We start from the raw sequence: 27,839 nt of genomic DNA on the forward strand, positions 1-27,839 counted from the left end.
TTTCCTTGTGAAATAGCCCAAAAGGATAGAGTTTCTGACGATGGCCTGATTAGCACCGTGCTTTAACTAATCTTACATAATGTATCAATTCTGAAACTCAAGTATAGCTGAATTATACTTCTAATAAATTAGATATTCTTTCCTCTCACTAATGAGTATCTGTCTCCAGCCTTCCACTTCTCTAGTTGTTGGCCCTTGAAGATAGATTGCTATGGGAAGTATAGCATTAATCCTTCATTGCCTTGTTTAGTTTCAAAGTAATTTACTTGTAAGTTCTTCTTCAGGTTAACTAATGGCCTAACAAAGAGAAAAACCTAAGGAAATCTAAGATTTCCTAGAACTTTTATGGACAGTATAGATTCCATAGCCGACACAGTTAAACAGATCATTTGGAACACACAGTGGTCATGTGGTAGGTTTTTCAAGATTTTTCAAGAAACTTTTGTTCTTAAATTTCTTCCCACCTGTTATTTCTAATTTTTTTTCCTTTTTTCTTAGCAAAGAAATACACAATACCTAGATTTTCTCTGTTGCCTGTGTTGATCTTCTGTAGCAGTAAGGCAAATGAAGATCATAAGGATAAGACTTTTGCCTGTTCTATTTGTCTCATATCAAAGGATGGAGTATGAGAACATCAGTACAGCCCTATGGCATGACTCTTCATCATTTGCAAAATGGCTATGATTGGCTTCACACACTACTAGCACTGATTTCTTCCAGAAAATAAATTTCTGAAATCCCTAAACCAAGGGTATTTTTTATACGTTAAATTTTCCCACTTTGAATGAACTTAAAAAGTCAACGGACAGTCATTCTAGACTGTATAATGTTAGAATACTATACATTAGGTAAAAACTTTTCATTGATAAAGATTGTATTCTCCTCTCAAAGTTGTTTTGTCATTTTTAATTTAGTGCATCAGTGTTAGGTGGCAATTTTTAGGAGTTGCAGATCATAATCATTTTTCCATGAGGTGAATATTGAATCTCTCAGTATCAGCATATATATACATATACACGTATATATATTTATTAATTAACTTGCACTATCCTGTTCTGGAATTATGTAGATTCCTACTCTGGATTAAGAAAATCGTGGCCTTCATTTTTAGTTAATTCTCTCTCCACTTCCCCCATTTTTGTTAAATAGTACAAAAGGTATTAACATAGAATACAGCCAAGGTAGGAAAAATAGGCGTTTCATTTGTAAACTATCGTCAGTTGATAGAGCGCTGGACCTGGAGTCAGGACCTGATTTCGTATCTTGCTGTGTATTATTACCAGCTGTGTCACCCCTTGGCAAATTACCAAACTTTTCTCAGCCACAGTCTCTTCATCTGTAAAATGGAGATAATATAATATATGTAAGTATCTGCCTCATATGTTGTTGTGAGAACCAAATGAGATAATGTAAAAAAGTTCTTTGAAACTTCAAAGTGCTATATAAATGTTAGATATTATTTTCTTTCACGCTAGGATTTTAATTTTTCTTTAAAGAAATGAAAACTATGGAAAGGTTAGAACATAGTAAAGTCAGAGCATTGTGTATCATTTATGCTTTGTGAGTAGTTTGCAAACTAATCAAACCAAATATACTAATAGATGTTATTTAAACTATAACATAATTGTATGTTAAAATATTTCACTTAAACTCTAATTTTGTAAATTAGTAGAAATTTTATGTAATTAGCCAACTAATCAGACAAGTATCATTTGTTTTGTGTGTTTCAGAGCAGTGATTAACTCTTTTTGTCTTACGCAAAGCAATTTTAGCGGGCCTTCATAATACAAGAATGACTAGAAACCATATATTTGTCTGCTGGATCTTCCATCAAAGCATGAAGAAGTGAATTATTGAAAAGATAAAAATAAATTTGTTTGCTTTCTGTCAGAGTTCATATCCACAGCCAACCTTGATAGAACACCAGAATGATTTAGACAAGTTTTCTTTGGAGATTCATAACATATGCTTGCTGGACAGAATTGAGTTATCTCTGCTCTGGAGAGTAAGTTATTGTAGCAGGAGCTGACAGAGATGAAGATAACTGAGGGAAATTCAATTACCTTTTAGTGTTTTCTTTCTAATAGGATTCTTAATGTGAAAAAGATCCTAGATGATGCACTTCTTTTGCTTTTTGAGATCTGCTGTGATACCTGCTTCCAGAAATAAGTGAATCCTCAGTTACAGCCCTTCATTAAAGAAGAAATATACTGCTTATGGTTAATAGTGGTATCTGAAAGGTCTCCTTTCTACTAGTTGAATCTCATGGTCCTCATATACCTTGGCCACCACTGTGTTTTTCTTCAGCAATTCTCAAGCAGATATACTTGGGTTATATCTAAAAGGGTATGTGTATGTGTTTGGGCACGCGCCTGAATGATAATCATTTAATATGGTTATAGTGATTATACCCTAAAACCTGATACTTTATAAATCTTCTTTTTCCTTCTGTGTTGTTTTTCTTTTTGGTCATGACTTAAATATTTGTTTCTATGAATTGCTCTTGCTGAACATGTGTTGTTAACCGTTGTTTTTCATAACCTTACCTTTTTCTACTTTATTGATTTATATTGGACTCTGATATTCCAGCTCAGCCCCATTCAGATGCCATTCTAGGTCAGTGTAGCTGCAGTTTGTTTAATTGTGAATTGTGTCACATAACATAATTCACTATTGTTTTTTTAAAAAGTATCTTGAAGTGGCTCATGGACTTGAAGAATCATGATCTAAAGTATACTAAAAGAATAATAGAATTCTATAAATGGTTGGCACATAATGCATTTCACAGTTTTAAAGAGTTGAAACACAAGGATTTTCAAGTTTAATTTTAAATATTCAGCATTCCATTTGTTGAAAATTCACAAGAGATGTATGTAGAAATTAACAATACAAATGAGACTTTATTTAATTCAATCCATTTCAACAAATATTAAATGTCTGCTATATGCAAAGCAAGAAATGAATAGGTTGAAAATTGGTGCAGAAGCAGTGTGAATTCAGACATTGGGATGAATCTAAAAGATTTTTTGGAGGTAGAATATATAAGACTTGGCGACTGATTGAGTAGGGGGAATAAAAGAAAGGAATAAATCAAGAATGACTACAAGTTTGTGATTCTGGGTGACTGAGGGTTCTCTCAAGATAGAAATAGGCAAGTTTGGAGGAAGGCTAGAGGAGGCAAGAATGTGATGAATTCCATTTGGGTCATAAGTTTGAAATGCTTTGGGAACAGTTAAGTTTCCAATAAGTAATTATTAATGCAAGACTGTAGTTCAAGAGAGAGATTTAAGAGAGAGATTGTGTCATCTGCATAAATGATGATTGAATTTATGGGAACTGATGAGATCTTCAAGCAAGAAGAGTGTTGATAGAGAAGTGAAAAGAGCCCAGGACAGAACCTTGGAGAATATCCTATCCCATTCCTATTCATCCTTATTCAAATACAGAGGTTTGTAAAACCTCAGTAATGACATTTCATCTATTTTGTTAAGTCTTCCAATGATGTATATTGGGCCTCTCTCCATAGGCCTGCTATCCTGTGCATCTCTTATGCATGTTTTCCTACAAGTTCACTGAAGAGGTTCCACCTAACATGCTAGAACTTTGCTTCTCTTTATCTTGATATCATGAGGATAGCAGCAGAAGACTTGAGCTATCTTTTTGTTATTCGTTGTTCCCATCCATCTTCTGTTTTGATCCTACATTTTCCCTATGTCATCCTTTACTCCTTATTGATTTTATATTCTGGCTTGGTGATGCTCACTATGTGCCTCCCCATTTCTTTCTGGATGACCCTGGTTTTCAATTCTTTGGGGACTGTTGCATTCCTTGTTGTATTATACCACAAGTAGAATGTTCATATTAAAAAGACGGTCCTTTCTGTGAAAGAGAAATGTGTTCATTAAAGGAGATTTACCATGTCCTGAAGGCAATCCAGTGTGCTCTCCTCCTCCTGTTTGATTCAGTGTCTAACTTATTGTTTAATTGTACTGTGTATCCTAGAAATGCATGCTGGTGGACAAGATCTGTATCCATAAAACTGTAAGTCATAATCTAGACAATAAAGATTTTATAGCTACTTGGTTTTTTTTTCATAATGTAGCATGTCAGTTAAAATGATTTTGGGCAGTTAGCTGTCTCTTCTAGGGAATTCATGATGTTCTGGGGTTTGATGCAACCAGAAAGATATTATCACAGGCAGGAGCATTTGAATGACTTCATAATCTAGGAATTTGCCCTTCAATGTGGACTTTGTGGTTGATTGCTTCCATTGCATTGGCAAACACCTTTAGCAATCACGCTTCTGCCATTCTGTATGCCTTGCTTAATGTTTATAATGATGGGTTATTTATGAAGGCTTTGTCACTGATGTTATATCATTTAATAAATTTCTGATGATTTGATTGGATGGGACAAAGGTTATAGAAATAGAGCTTTTAAGGTAGTATTTTTTTCTCTTTTGAATCAAACAATAATAAAGAACCCATAAGCACTGTTGGGTCTTCTCTATACTTTTTCAGTGAATTATATGATGTTAAGGATATAGTATATTCCGAAATGTCACTGACTATTGCATGTTCCCTACTGTCAGGGGTGCCCTCAATTCATCTGTAGATTATTCTCATAAAAATATTAAGCAGACAGAAAAATAGACATATTGGTTAGTAGCTGTTGATAGTTTCTCAATAATTTTTTATCGGTAAAATTAGGTCCATCATTTTTTCCCCACGGACATGCTGATTTCCCCTCTTTCAAATTCCTTGTGAATCAATCCCCTATATTTTGGTTGCTTGAAGCAGACATTTATAAATTTGATCTAATCAATTTGTTTTTTCTTATTGTTCTGTTAGGAGTAGAACCTGTGCTATTAGGGCCTAAGATACTAGCATCTAAGCATGATGGTAATAGTCTTCTTGAGAGTAAAAAGTTTGTAATTTTAAAATCCTGCTTATCTTTTCCATTTCCTTCTGTTTCTTACCTTCCCATATTCATCCTTAAATAATAATAGTATCTATATAACACTAAGACTTCTGATGTATAAACATTGCAACTAGGTGTCCTAGTGGATAGGACCATTGTACTTGTGATCAGGATGACCTAAGTTCAAAACTAACATCACACAGTTAACTAATTGACTTCTGTCTGCCTCATTTTCATCATCTGATAAATGAAGATAATAATAGCACCTACCTTCTAGGTTTCTTGTGAGAATGAAATGAAATAATAGTTGTAAAACACTTTGCAAATTTTAAAGTAATCTACAGATGCTAGTCATTGTAGTGGTGGTTTGTGCTGATAGCATCAAGCCCTTAAACATGCAGACCCTTTTAAATGAAATCCATAATGTCTCAAAATTATTTGAACAATCTGGACAGTGGGGGGAAACCATCATGTGGATGAAGACTGCCTCTAGTCTAAACTATGGTGTGCAGTTGAATAGACAGATTATATATTATGGCCATCATTCTACATAGCTTGAATGTACATTGCAAATTGACAATGAAGTAAACCTAAAAATTAAAAGGTTATGGAAAATGGATTGGTTTGCCTTTGGGAAACTGGAAAATCTTTTAATTATTCCAAAATTCTCTCAAAAACATAGGCCTGTCTTTTGGACACGAGTATTTTTGTAGTGTTATTGTTGGTGAAGACCACAGTTTCTGAAGAATTTAAATTTATGATCACCCAAAGAACAGTGGAGAGGTGTGGATAGGGTTTGGATAGGCTACAATACATTAAAATTAAAGAATTTTACTTAGGAGAAGAGGTATAAAAGATGTTATCAAAACAACATAATTGAAAAATAAGTTGGATTAGTTACATTCAGAGAACAAGATTGGTATCCTTATGATGTCAGGAGAACTGGAAATAGGACTCCAGCATTGAAAAGCATTGAATTACCTGAAAATCATTAAATTATAAGCTGGCTGGTATTATTATTCAGAAGTATGAATATATTTCAGAAGATTTATTTTCTGTTCAAACATAATATCCCAGGCTAAATTTCAGTGTATTTCCCCTCTTAGCTAATTATTTTAATTCTTAGTAATGGTAGTATTATTTAAAAATTATTTTGTTTTATATCATTACACATGCTTAAAAAGTCATCTAATGAAGATGGCGGCTGGTAAGCAGGGACTAGAGTGAGCTCCATACAGAGTCCCTCCAAAAACCTATAAAAAATGGCTCTGAACCAATTCTAGAACGGCAGAACCCACAGAACAGCAGAGGGAAGCAGGGCTCCAGCCCAGGACAGCCTGGATGGTCTCTGGTTGAGGTGTATTCCACATGGAGCTGGGAACGGAGTGGAGCAGAGCCCAGCCTGAGCGGCGTGGAACAACCAAACTTGGAGTCGGGCGGATGGGGCCCCTAGCGCCCTGAATATGTGAGCTGCGGCAGTTACCAGACCCCTCGACCCACAAACACCAAAGACTGCGGAGAAGGTTAGTGGGAAAAGCTGTGGGAGTGGAAGGAGTTTGTGGTTAGGCTTCTAGCCCTGGGGGCAGCGGAGGTGGGGCTGCTATGGCTGTTGCTGCTTCCGGCTCCAGGCCCACCTGGTGGGAGGAATTAAGTGGCGGATCAGAGCAGGGGTGCACAGCCTGCTGAAGATCTAAGCCCAGTTCGGGCTGGGGGTTCTTGGGAAAGGAGTAGTGCGGGTCTGACAGAGCTGGCACCTCCCCCCCAAACGTGGAACATAGAACTCGTTAGTCTACAAGCAGTCATACCCCACTGAAAAACTCAAGGGTCAAGTTAGTTGGTTGGGAACATGGCCAGGCAGCGAAAACGTGCCCAGATTCAGTCTCAGACTTTGGATTCTTTCTTTGGTGACAAAGAAGACCAAAACATACAGCCTAAAGAAGACAACAAAGTCATAGAGCCTACAACAAAAGCCTCCAAGAAAAACATGAACTGGCCCCAGGCCATAGAAGAACTCAAAAAGGATTTGGAAAAGCAAGTTAGAGAAGTAGAGGAAAAATTGGGAAGAGAAATGAGAAGGATGAGAGAAAACCATGAAAAACAAGTCAATGACTTGCTAAAGGAGACCCAAAAAAATACTGAAAAATACACTGAAGAAAACAACACCTTAAAAAACAGACTAACTCAAATGGCAAAAGAGCTCCAAAAAGCCAATGAGGAGAAGAATGCCTTGAAAGGCAGAATTAGCCAAATGGAAAGGGAGGACCACTGAAGAAAATACTACTTTAAAAATTAGATTGGAGCAAGTGGAAGCTAGTGACTTGATGAGAAATCAGGATATTATAAAACAGAACCAAAGGAATGAAAAAATGGAAGACAATGTGAAATATCTCCTTGGAAAAACCACTGACCTGGAAAATAGATCCAGGAGAGATAATTTAAAAATTATTGGACTACCTGAAAGCCATGATCAAAAAAAGAGCCTAGATACCATCTTTCAAGAAATTATCAAGGAGAACTGCCCTGATATTCTAGAGCCACAGGGCAAAATAGAAATTGAAAGAATCCATCGATCGCCTCCTCAAATAGATCCCCAAAAGAAATCTCCTAGGAATATTGTTGCCAAATTCCAGAGCTCCCAGATCAAGGAGAAAATTCTGCATGCAGCCAGAAAGAAACAATTTGAGTATTGTGGAAACCCAATCAGAATAACCCAAGATCTGGCAGCTTCTACATTAAGAGATCGAAGGGCTTGGAATACGATATTCCGGAGGTCAGTGGAGCTACGATTAAAACCTAGAATCACCTACCCAGCAAAACTGAGTATCATGTTCCAAGGCAAAATATGGATTTTCAATAAAATAGAGGACTTTCAAGCTTTCTCAGTGAAAAGACCAGAACTGAATAGAAAATTTGACTCTCAAACACAAGAATCAAGAGAAGCATGAAAAGGTAATCAAGAAACGGAAATTGCAAGGGACTTATTGAACTGTTTTGTTTACATTCCTACATGGAAAGATGATGTGTATGATTCATGAGACCTCAATATTAGGGTAGTTGAAGGGAATATGCATATATATATATATATATATATATATATATATATGTTTATGTATATATATAAGTGAATGTGTATGTATGTATGTATATATGTATGTGTATATGTATGTGTATGTATGTGTATATATATGTGTTTATATATATATTATATATGTAAAAGAGAGAGAGCAGACACAGGGTGAGTTGAAGATGAAAGGAAGATATCTAAAAGAAATAAAATGAAATTAAGGGATGAGAGAGCAACATACTGAGAGAGGGAGATAGGGAGAGATAGAATGGGGTGGATTATCTCGCATAAAGGTGGCAAGAGGAAGCAGTTCTGTGGGAGGAGGGGAGAGGGCAGGTGAGGGGGGAATGAGGGAACCTTGCTCTCATCAGATCTGGCCTGAGGGGGAATACCATACATACTCAGTTGGGTCTCTTACCCCACAGGAAAGAAGAGGGAGGAAGATAAAAAAAAATAAAAGGGGGGCGATGATGGAGGGGAGGGCAGATGGGGGTGGAGGTAATCAAAACAAACACTTTGGAAAGGGGACTGGGTCAAGGGAGAAAAATCAATAAAGCGGGATGGGTTGGGAAGGAGCAAAATGTAGTTAGCCTTTCACAACATGAGTATTGTGGAAGGGTTATACATAATGATACATGTGTGGCCTAGGTTGAATTGCTCGACTGCTTAGGGAGGGTGGGTGGGAAGAGAAGAGGGGAGAGAATTAGGAACTCAAAGTTTTAAAATCAGATGTTCAAAAAAAAAGTTTTTGCATGCAACAGAAAAATAAGATACACTGGCAATGGGGCGTAGAAATTTATCTTGCCCTACAAGAAAGGAAGGGAAAAGGGGATGAGAGGGGAGCGGGGTGATAGAGGGGAGGGCTGACTGGGGAACAGGGCAACCAGAATATATGCCATCTTGGAGTGGGGGGGAGGGTAGAAATGGGGAGAAAATTTGTAATTCAAACTGTTGTGAAAATCAATGCTGAAAACCAAATATGTTAAATAAATAAATTTAAATTAAAAAAAATAATAAAAATAAAAAAAATTTTAAAAAAAGTCATCTAATAAAATCTCGTCCCTTCCTTTCTTTTTCATCCTTTCATTTCCAGTATATGATAATTATGTAAAGTTTTTTCTTGACTACCAATTAAAGTCTTTAATACCTTTCTAAGCTTAAAATCTTCAATGGGGATCCTTTGAGTATAGCAGTCTATCTAAATTTTCTTTTTTAAAAAATTTTTAAATTAAAAAAATTTGATTTTGATTTTTTTTCAGATTTTCTTTTAACAAATTATTATGCCTTGTTTTAATTTTTATTTGTGATATACATCTAAAAATATGGAATGTCAGGATAGGGATGAGATGCCAGAGACCATCTAATGCGCATGTCCTTAATTTGATGTTTATTTTTATTTTCAAAAATGTCTTTTGAAATTTAGTACTTCCTTAAGTTATGAATTCTTAAGAAAATTCAAACTGTCATTCTGAGAAAGGAGTTCATTGACTTTATCGGACTTTCAAAAGGGTCCATGATGCAAAAAAGTTAAGAAACTTCTAAGCTAGTTCAAATCATTCCTCCTTCCCATTTTAAAGACATGAAAATTGAAGACTATTTATAGATAGTAGAATGTTGTTTGTGCAAGAAGGGTGATTTCTTGGTGAATGTTTATAACAAAGATGTGTCTTAAGTTTCTTTGTGATATTAATTCTAACAAGGTGGTTAAGATCAAGAATTACACACGCCTTTGGTTTGCCATTTTATTGTATTGTATATATTAAGTTTTCTATATATGTAAAATATTTACTTTTGTTTTTTATGTTTTAAAATAGTACTGATCAGGATATGTCACATGTCAATTTAAAACATAATACCCCTACCTTGGCTTCATAAAAATAATTTCCTTCTCTTCATCTCTCTCTTTTTTTAACCCTTCCTTCTATTGGTTATTTAAAATTCTTTTCATAGGGTCATAGTGACAGGTATTGAATTTGTAATGTTAGTGACATCATGGCCTCCTGGTTAAGGAAACTCCCTCCAGGACTGCAGTTAACACTCTCTTCACAAACCACAGTCTTAGAGAGTTGCCCAGAACACAAAAGTGACTTTCTCAGTCACCTAGCATGTTTATGTCAGAGGTGGGACTTGTCCACTCGGCCCTGCTATCTCTCATGTTGTGTGTTCATCGGACCATACATGGAGTGTTGGGAGGGACCTTGGAAGTCATCCAGTTCACCCTCCTCATTTTTTTTTTTGTTTTTCGATCCTTTCATTTGACAGTTGAGGGAATTTCAGCTCAGAATGGTGAAGTGATCTGCCTGAAGTGAAAATGATATTTAGTGGTGGAACTTGGATTTAAGATTCCAGAGATGATCTTTAAATCCTATCCTATTGCTTTAAATAAGTTCTTTGAGGTACTACCTAGATGACAAGACTTAAGACTAGATTACCTATATTTGAAGTTGTTTGTCATCTGTAGTGTCTTAAAGGGTTATATCTCAGCACTATATTTGATTCAGAAGTTCTTTATGTTACAAATATATATGCTAAATTTATATTATTTGGACATGTTTTATTTTCTGCATTAATCTACCAACTTTACTTAAAAATATGTACTTGTAAGAAAAAAGTTAAAAGTCAATGATGAACCCAAAGAGCATTATACAAATACGAAGATACTGTATTATAAATTCTTTTTAGTAATTATTATTTTTACTTACTGCCTGTTAAAACTGTGATTATGAATATCTTTATCCTTTTTTCTTCATTAAATTTTCAAATATGAAGACTTCCCTGTAACTTTTTTTGGTGATTTCTTTATTTAACTGAATTAATCTAGTATACATAAGAGAAACTTGTCTTTTGGCTTTTCAGGGGAAAAAGCCAATTACTCATTGCTTCCTTGTTGCTGGATGGCATCTTTTGATCACCCGTCTATTTCACAATTTTCCTAAACAAATGTAGGAGTTTGTATATTTTCATGACTTTCTGAATTCTATTAACATAAATGACATGGGAAAAATTTATTTCTAATTGCTATAGTTTTAATAATCAATATGAGGTTTTGTCCTACCAATTTATGAATTGTTTTGAGAATTTATTAATAGAATCAGCCTACTGAAGCAATCGTTTCTTTAAATTTTCTAGTGATTCATAACCTTTTTTTCTGTAACAATTCTTTGGCACTCTGGTGAACACTTTTCACGATTTTTAATGCACAAAATAAAATAAGATTACAAAAGAAACAAATTACTGAAATATAGTTATCAAAATATATTTAAAATAATTTTATGGACCCTAGGTCAAGAATCCCTGAATTTTAAGCTTTCATTAGTCACACATTCTCTTTTATTCTTAAAAGTGTATATGTTCATTCTTAGAGCTGGGTCTAGTTTGTTTTTTGGAGAGATTCTTTTTGTGTTCCCATAAGACTTTTTTTTTGCTCCTTTTCATAGAGACATCAAATAAAAAAATTAAAGTAAAAAAATAAAAACAATGACTTGCATGTTGACATTTCAATATACTTACATGTTTATATAATAGTTTATATGTCTGTGATGAGAATTGACTTTTATGGCATAATATTTAATACTAATTTTTAAAATACTTAAACGTAATCATCTTAAATTAACTATTTAACATTAGAAGTCTAAGGTAAAAAGTTCAAACCTTGGAACTACTCTTGAAATAACTTTTAAAATGTTATTTGGAAACTTTGGGTTGCAGAGATAAGAAACCAACCCATTATATCCAGGTCATTTAAACAAGAAAAAATAGAAGAGATATTTTGATAAGTATCCCCCCTGTTTTAACCTTGATGGCTATTATCAGAGGGATGATTCTAAATCTATTTCATTGGCTTAGGCTTTTCTCTTGTGGAGGGAAATCAATACATTGAGGCCCTGGATGACAGAGGCATCATTTCAGAATTAAAGGTGGCTGTCAGACATTGTCATTGGTTGATTTTTGTTTGTTTTGAATTTTTAAGTTTTCGTTTTAAAAATCTTATTTAAGAGTATTGTTAAGATTTTCTTGGGTTGCATTTTTTCCCCTTTAATGCAAGACTTTAAATCTGAAGTCACGAATCAAGTTTAGAGGTATCCAAAATTGAAAGTTGCATAAACTTCTTTATTTACTGAAAATTACACATTTAAATAAGTTTATCATGAATGGAAATACTGCTTCCTATTTTTGCCCCTTTTCTGATTTTACTTTTAAGTGGCACCCAGTGGGGCATATATTTTGTGATGCAAAAGCCTAACAAATCAGGGAAAAATAATGAAATGGTTAGGAAAAGCTCTGCTCTTAGTTGACTGAAAATCCAAGATTTTTTTTCTTAAGTTGCATTATTAATTTAATATATAGTTCAGTGTAAAGGTTAGGCTTACACACTTTTTTCCCACTTGAAATTCTTGCTAACTTTTCTTATTTCAAAATAATATGTGAACTAAAATGAACATAATACTTAAAGAATGGGTTTGGTCCCTAGATCTAGAAAAACTGTTTCTCTTCTATTAAATTTTATTTTCATCTCATGTACATTTACTCTTATCACTAATTCTTTTTCTACTGAATCATGACATGAAAAATAAAATACTGTAAGAATTTTTACAGCCAGTATGTTTCATGTCTAACATATGTAAGGAAGTTCAAATAAATTGAGAATTGGCATTAAACTGTATTCCTTGTTTTGTAGTTGCTGCCAGATCCCTGAAATTCATTACAGTGCCCAGAATCTTGGGATACCTGTGAATCAGTGTCACAATTTAAAAATGCTGCTAATTTATAAACTTGAGATTTGTTGGAGTAAAGGCAGTCTATCTGCTATGACTTGTCCAAGTCTGATTCTCCAATGGATAAATATTCAAAGAACTATAAATAGTACTCAAAAGAATTGCAACCTATTAGCAACTACAGGAAGGTTGCTTCAAATCCTTAAGAACAGAAATGTGAATCAGAATAACTCTAATGTTTCACTTCACATCCAGCAAATTGTCACAGATTGAAATAGTCAGTGAAGGACTCTGGAAACATAAGCATGCAATCCATACAGAATAGAGCCTTTTCATTCAATATCACCCTGTGTAGTTCTTGTTGACATCTTTCCATACGTCTTTATAGAAGTTCTCTGCAACTTGCTTCATTCTCTAGACCTTTTAGCCTTTTGTGGTTATCAGTACAAAACTAGCCATCCATCTGTTCTGTTTTCACATTACTCTATGAATTTCTCCATTGTACTTTTGGGCACCTATAGTTTTGTTTCCTATGAGGACCTCACCTCATACTCCATGGAAAAATCATTACCTATTTGCTCCCTCTTCTACCTTCCTCATCATTTCAGGAAAATTGAGATGCTTTTCCCCTCTATCTCCTTCACAGCTCTCTCACATGAAGAGGTAGCCCTTTTTTTTCCAAGTCAAATCCTTCAATATAAATGTTCGGTCCTATCTTTTCCCTTTTTCCAGCAGATTGCTTTCATTATTATTCTCATCCTCCAATTTTCGGTCTCTATTTACTTATTCTTTCTTACTGCCTATAAAAATACCAGTTTTCCCCATCCTTAACAAAAGGCTTATTTCATCTTTTCATCCTTGTTGCCCTCTGTCCTGTATCACTTTTGTGCTTCCTGGCTAACCAAACTCTTTAAATCCACTTCTACTGCAGATTCCACTGTTCTTACTTCCAGGCCTTCGGTAATGTAGCTTCTGACCACATTTTTCAACTAAATACTTTCTTCAAAGTTACCAATGGTTTTTCATAACCCTATTTTGGTTCTTCTCCTATCTGAGTCCTCACTCTCCATTGCTAAAACTTTATCCAGGTCACTCCCCACTAACCATGAGCCCCCCAGCTATCTGTCTTGGGCTTTCTCTTCTCTTTCAATGCACTTTGCTTTGTGTTCTCATCTGTTGTATGATTTCATAGCTATGCAGATGATTCCCAGACAGATGGGTGGCTAGTTCTAAATTGATAACTGCAAAAGGCCAAAGGAGCTAGAGAATCCAGCAAGTTTACAGGTTCTCTATAAGGATGTATAGAAAGACGTGGGGAAGAACTGCATAGGCTGGGAGAATGAATAGGCTATAGTCTGTGTGGATTGTGTGCTTATGTTTCTGGAGTCCTTCAACATTGGCTTTCTGTATATCTAGTTCTTACCTCTCTCTTTAGCTCTCATCCCCCATGACCACTGTCTTTTGAATTTTTAAACTGGATTTCCCTTTGACATCTCAGACTCAATATGTCTGAAAGGTAACTCACTGTCTTTTCCCCCAAGCTCTCCTTTCTTAACTTTCCTATATTTGTTATAGGTACCATCATCCTCACAGTCACTGAAACTCACAGGTTCATTGACATCCTTGATTATTCACTCTTCCTCCACATATCCAGTCTGTGATCAGGTCTTGTCCTTTTTATTTTCACAATATCTTTTATATATGTCTCCCTTTCTCCATTCACACAGTTACCACCTGTGTATAGGTCCTCTTCACCTTTCATGTGGACTATTGTAACAGCCTTCAGTTTTGTTTCTCTCCTGAAGTCTTTTCACTGACCTCCATTTAACTACCAAAGTGATCTTAATTTTAGGACTGATTTTTGTCACCTCTCTTCTCAGTGTGCTCCAGTGGCTCTTTTATGACCCAAATATTCTGACCTACTTTATGTTTCTTGCACTCAAACCTCCATCTCCTAATTCTCTACCTTTTCAGTGGCTGGCCCTTCCTGCTCACCTATGCTTGCTACTTTCCCGATTTCCTTTAAGACCCAGCACAAATCCCACATATTGTAGGAAGTCTTTCCTGGTCCTTTCTACTATTAGTGCCATCACTCTAAGATTACCTCTCATTTACATTGTATACATAATTATTTGAATATTGTCTTCTCCAATAGAATTTGAGCTCCTTGGAGGCAGGTACTATGATTTTGTCTTTCTTTGCATTCCTGGTATTTAGTAAGTGCTTAATGGATGCTTGTTGTTTTACTAACCAGCTGATTCTCAGCCATACATTGATTCATAGCCATTGAATGAAATGGTACATGAAGAAGCATTTATTAAGTATTTATTAAATTAAGCATGTATTTAACTTAAATATTGTGTGCTGGGCAGTGAGTGTGTTAAGCATTGGGGATACAAAAAGAGCAAACAAGACTGTTCTTACCCTCAGGCATCTTAAATTCCTCACATAAGAATAAGTTAGAGGATGAAAAGGGGGAAGTGGAGGGTGTGAGCACAGGATCATGACTGGGATGTGTCCAGGAAGTATGTAAGGTGAAAATTCACCGTTTAGGGAATTCAAATTTTTGTGGGAACTGAAGGCCAGAGTGCAAGGGCCATGGCTTACAGGTCTCTGAGGCATTAGAGGATATTTAGACTGATCTGTACCTAAGCAGGAACCTCCTCTCCTGCATTCCCATCAAAAGGCAGTTCAACTCTCACTTTCAGAATACCAGAGACAGGCATCTAACTATTTACTGAAACAGTGTACTCCACTTTGGGACAGTTAGAATTTTTAGGCAGTTTTTCCTTATATCCAGCTGAAATTTGTATGTCTCTATTTTCCTCATGGGGTAAAACAAAATGAGTCTTTACTTTAAAACTATATTTGCATGTTTCCCTAGTTCTTCTTATTTCCAGCAGGTGCAAAGGGAGAGATTATCTAGGGCAGAACTCAGGCCTGGGGACAGAATGGGGCATTTCACATATATCTGTGGATGATAAAGAGCTTGCAGCTTCTCAATTTGCTACTGATTCTCAATTGTTTTTGTTTTTGTTTTTGTTTGTTATTAGTCTTTCTCCTCTTTCTTACTACGTGCTAAACATTTAGTGGTAATTTTTAGCACTCTTGTTCTTCCTAAAACCACCATACGCAGTCTGTTAGGGCCCTGGGAACACAGGACAATTTAGATGCTTTGTGATAAAGGATTTGTTAAAGTTATAGTCTTAAAATAAATGTGTGCCTTTTTACAGAAAAAAATTATTAGGATATTTTTCAAGCCTGACTCAACTTTATTCATCCTTGTAGAGATGCAAATAACATTAAATGCCACCTGTAAGAACATAGAAATATTCCCAAACTTTTACTCTGCCCAATAATCTATGTAACTGACTTTAGGTTTGGAAATACCCTGTGCTTTGAGGTCCTAAAACTTCTTTGCCCCATTACAGTATTTTCCTAATTGCTTTATCTTATTTCCCTCCTACCACTTTGTGACCTAAATGTCCAATTATTGTTCAAAAGTTGGATTTTTGTATAATCATTGAGAACTGTTCTGTAATGCAGCTTTTAGATTAGACTACTAAAAACAGGAAGTTCTTGGAAAATATTGATATGATCAGATTGAAGGAACTCTGTAGTCATCATTTATTTAGATCCTACATCTTAAAAAATATATTCTCAGTCTTGACATTGATTCTGAACACCTTATTCTGAATTGTCTTGATATGATGTCAGTATATTTTAAAGTATATCTTCCTCAATCCACAATTAAACACACGTGTTATCTAAACCTATCTAAGATGAGTTAGGTGGAAATGGATCATTAAGATTTTTTTTTATTTTTATGTCTGACTTATTTTGAGTGGTTTATATATTTTTACTGGATAATACATAATTGTGCTACCTTGAAATTGTACAAGATTACAGTCATTTTTGCTGATCAGTTTGATTGCTATAGAAGTAGTCTCTCAGGTTTGTACTCCATGAGCCATCAAATTTTTTAATGTTATTGCTTCTCTTCCACCATATTCACCTGGAAAAGAAACCTCCTGATTGCAGTGATACTGCAGTTCATCCAGCATTTTGTCATTAACACTTTTATATCTAATTAATATATTTGAACTCATTTCCTAATGAAATTTATTACTTTTATTTTGAGTGCATTGATATTTTTAAATACTTTTTTCATATGTAAACTAAATGTTTTAAGCAAATACTTTTGAATTATTATGTGGTGTATTTTTTTCCAGCAGCTTTGCAATAGATCTTAAGTGAGTGAATCAATTTAAAAAGATATTACCCAATAGATAAGTGATTAAAGGATATAAAGAAATTGATCTCAAAGGAAAAATTAAATACTGTTAACAACTATACATGAAAGAATACTCCAGATCACTAAATAAGAAAAATCAAAATCAAAATACTCCTGAGGTTTTACCTTCCACTACAAATTGGGAAAGAAGCCAAAAGATGAAAATAGTCAAAGTTGGAGGGGTTATGGGAAGATAGACAAACTAGTGCATCGTTGGTGGAACTATGCGTCAGTACAACCATTTTTTAAGCACTTTGGAATTATGCAAATAAAATGGCTAAAATGCCCATATCCTTTGACTCTGGGATTTCATTATTAACCTCATACTCCCAAGGAGGCCATTAATCAGAAGAAAGTCCCCATATATAATAAAATATTCATTGTAGCACTTTTAGTGACAGCAAAGAACTAGAAACAAAGTAGATGTCCATCAGTTTAGGGATGGTTAAGCAAATCATGTTACATGAATGCAATAGAATATCACTATCTTGTAAAAAATGATGAATTTAATGATTATAGAGAAGCATAGAAATACCTACTGAACTGATCCATGATAATATTAGAGCCAAGAAAAAATATAGATGATGACTACAACAATATAAAGAACAACCATTAAAAATCAAAATCGAATACTGGAAAATTATAAAGAATAAGTGTGGCTTAAAAGAAGATATATGAGAGACTTCCAGGGGTGGAGCCAAGATGGCGGCTGGAAAGCAGGGACTTGCGTGAGCTACCCACCATGTCCCTCCAAAAACCTATAAAAATGGCTCTGAACAAATTCTAGAACTGCAGAACCCACAAAATAGCAGAGGGAAGCAGGGATCCAGCCCAAGACAGCCTGGATGGTCGCTGGATGAGGTCTATCTCGCATGGAGTAGAGGGGAGTGGAGCTCAGCGTGGGAGACAGCAGGACCAGCCAGATCAGGAACCGGGCAGAACAGGCCCTAGCACCCTGAATCAGTGAGCTGTGGCAGTTACCAGACTTCTCAACCCACAAACACCAAAGACAACAGAGAAGGTTAGTGGGAAAAGCTGCAGGGGACAGAGTTCGTGGTTTGGCCACCGCCCCAGGGGAAGTGTGGGAGGTGCAGCTACAGAACTACAGCTGCAGTTACTTCCGGCCCCAGGCCCACGTGGTGGGAGGAATTAAGTGGCGGATCAGAGCAGGAGTGCAGAGCCTGTTGAAGATTTGCATCAGGTCCGCGTTGGTGGTTCTTGAGGAAGGAGGAGTGCTGGGGTGGCAGAGCAGGCTATATAGAAATAGCTCTGAAATCAATGACACATCCCCTCAAGCTTGAAACAACGTACTCTTCGCTCTACAAGCAGTCATACCCCGCTGAAAAACTCAAGGGTCAAGTAAGTTGGCTGGGAACATGGCCAGGCAGCGACAACTCATCCAGATTCAGTCTCAGACTTTGGAATCTTTCTTTGGTGACAAAAAAGACCAAAAAATATGGCCTGAAGAAGTCAACAAAGTGCAAGAGTCTACACCAAAAGCCTCCAAGAACAACATGAACTGGTCTCAGGCCATGGAAGAGCTCAGAAAAGAGTTGGAAAAGCAAGTTAGAGAAGTAGAGGAAAAATTGGCAAGAGAAATGAGAATGATGCAAGAAAACCATGAAAAACAAGTCAATGACTTGCTAAAGGAGACCCAAAAAAATACTGAAAAATACACTGAAGAAAACAACACCTTAAAAAATAGACTAACTCAAATGGCAAAAGAGCTCCAAAAAGCCAATGAGGAGAAGAATGCCTTGAAAGGAGAATTAGCCAAATAGAATAGGAGGTCCAAAAGACTACTGAAGAAAATACTACCTTAAAAATTAGATTGGAGCAAGTGGAAGCTAGTGACTTGATGAGAAATCAAGATATTATGAAACAGATTCAAAGGAATGAAAAAATGGAAGACAATGTGAAATATCTCATTGGAAAAACCACTGACCTAGAAAATAGATCCAGGAGAGATAATTTAAAAATTATTGGACTACCTGAAAGCCATGATCAAAAAAAGAGCCTAGATAGCATCTTTCAAGAAATTATCAAGGAGTATTGCCCTGATATTCTAGAGCCAGAGGGTAAAATAGAAATTAAAAGAATCCACAGATCGCCTCCTCAAATAGATCCCAAAAAGAAAACTCCTAGGAACATTGTCGCCAAATTCCAGAGCTCCCAGGTCAAGGAGAAGATACTGCATGCAGCCAGAAAGAAACAATTTGAATATTGTGGAAAAACAATCAGGATAACACAGGATCTGGCAGCTTCCACATTAAGGGACCGAAGGGCTTGGAATACGATATTCCGGAGGTCAATGGAGCTAGGATTAAAACCTAGAATCACCTACCCAGCAAAACTGAGTATCATGCTCCAAGGCAAAATATGGGCTTTCAATAAAATAGAGGACTTTCAAGCTTTCTCAGTGAAAAGACCAGAGCTGAATAAGAAAATTTGACTCTCAAACACAAGAATCAAGAGAAGCATGAAAAGGTAAACAAGAAAGAGAAATCATAAGGGACTTACTAAAGTTGAACTGTTTTGTTTACATTCCTACATAGAAAGATGATGTGTATGATTCATGACACCTCAATATCATAGTAGCTGAAAGGAATGTGCATATATATATGTGTGTGTGTGTATATACATATATATATACACACACACACACACACATATATATATGTGTGTGTGTGTGTGTGTGTGTCTATGCATGTATATATGTAGGTATATATATACCACACACACACACACAAAGGGCACAGGGTGAGTTGAATATGAAGGGATGATACCTTAAAAAAATAAAATCAATTTAAGGGATAAGAGAGGAATATATTGAGAGAGAGAGAAAGGGAGAGATAGAATGGGGTAGAATGGATAGAACGTGGTTCTGTAGGAATGGAAGAGGGGGAAAGTGAGGGGGAATGAGTGAATCTTGCTCTCATTCGATTTGACCTGAGGAGGAAATACCATACACACTCAATTGGGTATCTTACCACACAGGAAAGAAGGAGGAAGAAGATAAAAAGGGGGGGATGATAGAAGGGAGGGCAGACAGGGGGGAGGAGGTAATCAAAAACAAACACTTTCGAAAAGGGTCAAGGGAGAAAATTCAATAAAGGGGGAGAGGTTAGGAAGGAGCAAAACATAGTTAATCTTTCACAACATGAGTATTGTGGAAGTGTTTTACATAATGATACTCATGTGGCCTATTGTGAATTGCTTACCTTCTTAGGGAGGGTGGGTGGGGAGGGAAGAGGGGAGAGAATTTGGAACTCAGTGTTTTAAAAACAGATGTTCAAAAACAACAACAAAAAAAAGTTTTTGCATGCAACTAGGAAATGATACACAGGCAGTGGGGCATAGAAATTTGTCTTGCCCTACAAGAGAAGAAGGGAAAGGGGGATGGGAGGGGAGTGGGGTGACAGATGGGAGGGCTGACTGGGGAATGGGGCAACCAGAATATATGCCATCTTGGAGTGGGGGGAGGGTAGAAATGGGGAAAACATTTGTAATTCAAACTTTTGTGAAGATCAATGCTGAAAACTAAATATATTAAATAAATTTAAAAAAAAGAAGATATATGAGAATATACTTCCATGCAACCCCTTTCCAGAGGTGGGAGGATCATGAGTTTTGCACTTTGCATATATTTTCACACTTTTTTGATGTTTGGGTCATCTTTTGTGATTCCCCCCCCCCACTTTTGTATTTAAATAAATACCATTTATTGTATAGGATGTTATGTAGGATATGTCATGTAGAATGGCTCTCTGGGCGGGGCAAAGACAGGAATGCCAAGGAAAGATATAACGATATATAAAAATAGGTGAATAAAATGTTTCTTTAAAAAAGCATTCATTCTTGTCACTTTACTTTTGCTGTTTGTATTGAGCGGAGAAAATTCTTAGAAATTTTCAGTAGCTGGGTTGAGTTGAGACTTTTACATTCTTTATACCTAGCCAATGACTGACATGATGTGCATGGCCATATTTCTTAAAGGTACATCTGTGTTTTCAGCGTAACTGATAAGCTTTCATACAAAGCTAGGTGTACAAATTGAGCCTTTGTGAAACATCCTCCATTTACATTTTATCTTATGATTTGATAGTTTCACCCCTCCATTTCATAATTAAAATATTGACTAAATTGTCAGTTTTATATAATCCATGTACTCTGCCAAAAGAGCAAATTAGGAGTTAATGCTGAGTTGTAAATTTTTTTATAATCAGCATAACTCATTCTCATTTACTTTAAAATATTTTTGTTAATACTTGCAGCATTTGTAGGCATTTTTAGATAAAGAACAATATTCTCAGTAGTGAGGGTCAAATTTGACAAACTACTAAGGCTATTTTAAAATTGCACTTTAAATATAGCAAAATACCCTTGAGTAATTGTGTATTGAATAGAGGTAGTATGGGAAAAATACTGTACTTTGAGATAGGAAGGAGAATTCTAAATTCAAAACCTGTCCTCAACAAGTTACTAGTTGTGTGACAATCAGGAAATTACTCAACATACTTTAGTCTCTGTTTCTTTGCTTGTAAAATAAGGGTAAATACTTATAGTATTTATTTTCCAGAGTGGTTGCAAGAATATAAAGTATTTGACGTACCTTAGAGACCTATATAACTGTCAGCTATTCTTATTATGAAGCATATATGATACTGGCTTAACAGAAAGAATGATTGGTTGACTTTATAGGGGAAAGAATTAGAATCTGAGGCAATATAGAATAATGGAAAAGGCAAAGAATTAAGAATACGAAGTCCTAGGTTCTAGTCCCAAATTATTCATAAACTAGCCATGTGATCATGGGCAATTTTTTTCTGTATCTGTTTTGTCATTCATGAAATGAAGTGGGGTGGACTTGCTGATCAAAATATTTTGTAGCTCTCATATTATTTGATTCCTTTAAAGGAAGGAAGGGGGTAAAAGGAGGTAGGGAGGAAAGAAAGGAGAATGGAAGGAGAAGGGAAGAGAAGGGAATGGAGGAAGTGGAGTCTGTGTGTCAGGGACCGTGATAAATGTTTTTCAGATAACATCTCGTTTGATCCTTATCACAGCCCTGATATGTGGGTACTGTTATTATTCTCATTTTACAGTTGAGGAGACTGAGGCAGAGTTAAGTGACTTGCCTGGACCCATGCAGCTAGCAAGTGTCTGAGGCCTGATTTGAGCTTAGGTCTTCCAGATTCCGGGCCCATTTAAAATCAGAATAGATTCATTTTATCCTGAATTAGTTTTCATATAGGTTTTTTTTCCTGGAGATGCCTGTTGTCTCCTCTATTTTTATGGTTTTTTTTCCTCCAAGTAGTGAATGATATTTAGGTATCTCTTGCGTGGTCACTTAGTGATACAACATGACATTCTTGGCATGTTTCTGATGGCTTTTAAATATGGGAATGAATGGGGGTGGGTGGGAAGGGAAGTTGTATCCTGGGCTACAAACATTTTACTTTTGACTCTTCCTCAAATTGGATTCAGTGATAATGAAGAAACTAGAATAGTTTTCCCTTCGTAAAATAATGCAAAATGTTATTCTAACTTTTTCAGCATAAATGTTCTATTTATTAAAATGATTTTGTGTTCTCTGAGCATATTGAACCTAGCTCTCAAGAATGAAAGATAATTTAAAGATCTTGTTTTCGAAAATAAATTGTAAGGAAAATTTTTTTAAGATTAAAGCACCACCAAAGCCATTCTCTTCCCTCCCAACTTAATAGTGGTGTCTATCCAGGGACCACTGTGGGGCATCTTGGTGGTACCGTGGATAGAATGAGGGCCTTTGTTTCAGGAAGACCTGAATTCAAATCTTGCTTCTAACACTTACCTGTTGTGTGTCCCTTAACCTCTCTCAGTCACAGATTCTTCACCTATATAATGGCAATAATAGAACCTACCTTAAAGGGTTGTTGTGAGAATATAATGTGATGCCTTGTGGTAAGCAACACTCTCTCCCCTTTAACCTCAGCTATGGTCAGAAAATGTATTCTCCGTACTTCAGCATTCTTTAAGTTGAAGCATTTAGAAAAGTTTTGCCATTTGATGTTTCAGTTCTGATTTGAAAAAAACATTCTTGCTTAGAGGGTAGGACTAGGTAGAGCTATGACTTCTGGAAAATGAAAATGAAAGCTAATTCATTTGAGTTTCAAAAAGAAATGATAGGTTACTTGAATTATAACTGGATAAATTTTAAAATAACTTTTTTAGAAGTAGATAGATTTCTCGTTTTGACTGTCATTTATGGCAATCACGCTTTGATTAACTGTGGTTCATTTTCATAGAGATCTACGTTAGATGTCATTCCCTAAAATGCTTTGATCTGTTTTAATTATGATAATCTTCTTGTCAGGTTATGTGTAACTTAGAATAGTGAGGTTTGAAAGCTAATTGTAAAGTATTAGAAATCCTGATGTTAAGCAAAAAAAAAAATCACTAACAGTATGTCTTATTTTGTTGGTAACCATGTGTAGACATTATCTTCTTCCTCCTTTACACCACCCCCTCAAAAAAGAAATCCATAAATTCAAGCCCTTCCAACAGCTCCCACAAATAAGCATAAGGAAGCATATATACACTTGTTTTGAGTTGCGAAGTTGCAGATTGAGCAAATGTTAACTGCTTTTTTTAATGGCTTTAGATGCCATGTCTATATATGGAATTTCTGCTGGGCATTTAAGAAAAAATTTGTTCAAAATTACGTCATAAAGATTTTCTTAGGAGTTACAAGTCCATTATATCTTTTATAAAACATTCTAGTTTGGTTTCCATTTTATCATCTTTTAAGGTCAAATGTGACTTTAATGTTGCACAAAGAGACAGAGATTGATAATCGAGAAAGAATAGCCCTCTAATGTGATTTATATCTATGGATTTTATGTCAGATATGAAAAGTTGCTGCTCAAATTGTAAAGGAGGATCCATTAAAGAGCACTTTAAACCATTTTACTACTTAGCTTACCTTGGGCAGTTGTTTTTAGAATTATTCCTTTTTAAGCAAACCTTAAAGTTACTGCTTATCAAATCTTTACCAACTGGTACTGGAGAAAGTTAAGAAAATGTCCTAATGTTGCTGAACAGGATAGAATTAATATATTTTTCAAAAAGGTCTCCTGTGGTACAGTAATCTTTTCAAAGGTGTATGGGGGTGATCCTTACTCTGAAGTGGAAATTATGATTTTTGCACCTTCTACTTTCTAGATTTCAGTTTAGGCATTTATAGAGTAAGGAGGTAATGAGAAATGTAGAAAAGAACAGATAATCTTCAATTCCATACTTCAATTCCAACATTTTTTTAGTTTCAGGATAAGAATTAAAAAAATTGTGTGATACTTTCTGGCTCTTTGGTAAATTTGTGTGTGTCTTGAAAATTAATAAGTCTGTTGATTTGTTAATGTTGTAATGATTTTTCAGGTGTTTTCTATTTCTTATTAAAACTCTAAGATAATATTTCCTCCCTCTAAATATATCACAGCTAATTAGCTTTTTAAGTGCAGCTCACATTCTTGAATTAACTTACAATTTTTATGAACTCTTTACACTTACTGGACAATACATGAAGTTTTGCCTCTTAAATTCTTAAATATTAATGCAATTCTTAGATTGCATCTTTGAAAGGGGGAAAGACCCTTATTTATGGATAATGAAGAGGATGCCTATGTAGGATTGGAGATTAAAGAAGGGGAGTGTAAATTTATTGCAGGTGAGAGTTCTTCTCTGAGTATGCTTAGAACAAGCTTCACTTGAACAACAGTTACAACAGATTTTCTGCACTATCTATCCCTGAAATTAGCCCTTCACTTTTTGATGGTGTGTGAATAAGGTCAATCATTTTTACCTTGTTTATTTACCAAGCCTATCAATGGTGAATTAGTTAAGTTTTTAGGATTAGCATTGGTCCTAGACATTCAGGTCAATTTTTCATTTTTATATTTATTCCTTCCACCTTCCAAAAAATATGATTTCATTTATGTGGCTGCATAGCATAGTGAATAGAATGGAGTACTTGGAGTCAGGAAGACTTTTCAGTGCAAATGTGTCTCGGACATCAAGTAACTGTTCAGTCCTGGGCAGGGCAATTAATCTGTCTGGTCCTCATCCATAAAATGGACATAATAAGAGTACCTACACTACAAAGCTGATGTGAGATTTAAATGAGATGATGCTTATAAAATACTTTTCAAACCTTAATGCAATATATAAATGTTAGCTACCTGTTATTATTATATACTAAAATTATTAATACTATTATTATATACTAATGCTTAAATTTTATTCTATGCCTTTACAGCTTTCTCTAGTAATTAAAAAATTAGCAATATGTTTTCTCTTCCAAGTCATTGTGTGCTCAGTATTCTGCTGATAAACGAGAAGAGGAAAAGATGTGTGATCACTTAATAAGAGCAGCAAAGTATCGTGACCATGTGACAGCAACTCAGCTAATCCAGAAAATTATCAATATACTGACGGATAAGCATGGAGCCTGGGGAAATTCTGCACCAAGGTAAAGAGATGCCTCTTAAGTTTCAGATACTGATGTTCTGACTGACCCATATATAAACATGTGCTTTTAGATATACTCATCCAAATAAGACACAGGCAATCTAATTTTGTATTTATGATCCATGATGAATCTAAAATGAATAAAAAAGTAGAAATTGGGCAAAGGGAGAGATAATTATGTCCTTTGTAAATGTCTTCTGCCTCTTTTAGTTAAATTTAATAAGTAATTGAATGCATAGTTTATAAAAGGCAGCAACTTAAGAGCACTTTCACCTGTATGTGTTGTTTTTTTTTTAGTAACAGTTTTAAGGAAATGTCTTATAACATATATTAGATAAGGTACACTTGTAGGTTAATCACTTCCTAAATAAGTGCAATTTGAAAACTAATTCATATTTTATAATCTATTGAGTTTTAGAAGGCATCATGAAAAGTACCTTTTTTGGAATTGTCAGTGAATATAGTATAACAAAGATAAGAGCAGTTCAGTACTTTGAAAAATAATTCTTGAAAATTAATGGTTTGTATTTTATCACTTAAGACTACTGATTTCAACATCTTAATCTTAGCTTTAATCTTCCTGTACTGCTGTATATTGTAGGTGCTTGATAAAAACTTACTGATTAATAAAAATGCAATTGCTGCTTCTAGGTTTAGAATAGATCGATATTAAAACTGACTCCCTTTTATATTTTTCTACACTTTAAGCCTTAGAAGTTTAAAAATACAACTTATGAGAATAGGTAATGATATAGTCTTGATATGACCTTTATTGTTATTGTTTGCTGTGTTCCTTTTCTGAGTAAGTTCTCTTAGTAGCAAAAAATATAGGACACAATGGACAGTAAATTATTATTACATTACCTCAATGTCTTTTCATCTTTCAACAAATATTTAATAGCTTACTATGTTATTGGTATGCTATTTTGTAATACTATCTCTTATTTATGTTCCAGTAACCCAAATTTTAGCTTGCTTAAAAGGCTACTCCAAATTAAAAATAATATATTTATATTAACTGATATCTTGACGTGCTTTTATTTTTTTGTTTAGAATACAGCATTGAGTTAAATCTGTGGAGAGTTGAGTAGTCCATATATTGAAGTATGTTTTCCTGTACTAAATATTATCTTGATTACCTGTTCTCCACCCCCACCCCCCACCCTCTTTCATTCCTCCCACAGCACAGTCCACTGTGAGCTCCTTGAAAACAGGAACTATCTCGTGTTTGTGGTTGTATTGTCAAATCTAGCAGAGTGCTGTGTATATTAGTGATTGCTAATTGATTACTTAATTGATTGGTTTTCACAAAGTTGATGTTTGTAGTGTAAGCTGGGAGGATTCCATTGAGGAGTAAAGAAGGCAAAAATGAAGGAAGAGCTTTTTGATATTGCCATGTACCCAACTGAAAAACAAGAATGTTAAGAAAGAAGTAGAACACTACTTATGAAATTGAACATTAGAAATTACTCTGATGTATAATTTCACCTGAAATGAATGTCAAAATTATATAATTAAAATCTTAAAATAATTTATGCTAAATTTATAGTTTCTTCTATTATGTGATATCAGAATTTCATTTAATGAGTTCCCATATGTTAGGATAAACCAGTGCTCTTGAATTTTTGATATTTTCTTTTTCAAGTTATTTTAGTGTTATGTGGACTGAACAGAGTATTGTGAAAGACTGATCAAACTGAAATGTGTTTCCCCTAAAGCTTATTAGGGCCCCTTTATTAGAGTTATAAATTGTCATTCTTTAGCCCCACAAAGGGATGTAATATTTTCTATTTGATTGATGATTTGACTCTTTTGAAAATCAAATATAAGTTTTACCCAGGATTTTCAAAACCACAGAATTTAAAATTACTTTAAGGTAATAAAATAAAATAAAAATAAAATAAAATAACAAAAATAGAGATATGGAGAGGTATGGAAGTCTCTTATATATAAATAAAATCTTGTAATTTTAATTTATATTTGAAATTATTTCTCTTTCTGGTTAATTAACATTTTAATGTTAGTAAAACAACATTGCAGCCAAACATTTCCCTGCAATGATAATTTTTCAGTTACCACTGAATGTATGCCATTTAGCTTGGTAGTAGTTCTGTATCCCATACATCTGTGTTGTTTGGTCCCTAATGGCATTTCTACAACTATCATGAAATAGTTATTTTCATCATTAATTCAAATTAAGGTGTATTTTATATGTATTAGTGCTGCAATATGGTTAGATATAACAGTGCAGTTAAAAATATATTCTCTCTAACCATCCTTTTATAACAAGGAGTTATCTATTTTCTGATTTGCCTTGTGTAAAGCTTGTATAATCAACTTATAA

General features: G+C 34.9%; 1 protein-coding gene across 1 annotated transcript in view; it reads left to right on the top strand.

The window, feature by feature from the left end:
• Positions 1–27,839, top strand: part of LRBA (LPS responsive beige-like anchor protein) — an 820,489-nt gene that overhangs the window by 371,447 nt on the left and 421,203 nt on the right. The window contains exon 36 of the mRNA XM_036763368.1: positions 25,330–25,496. Coding sequence (XP_036619263.1) covers positions 25,330–25,496 — 167 coding nt within the window. The remainder of the gene's footprint in view (positions 1–25,329; positions 25,497–27,839) is intronic.

Source organism: Trichosurus vulpecula, chromosome 6 (genome assembly GCF_011100635.1).
Source record: "Trichosurus vulpecula isolate mTriVul1 chromosome 6, mTriVul1.pri, whole genome shotgun sequence".
NCBI classification, from domain to species: Eukaryota; Metazoa; Chordata; class Mammalia; order Diprotodontia; family Phalangeridae; genus Trichosurus; species Trichosurus vulpecula.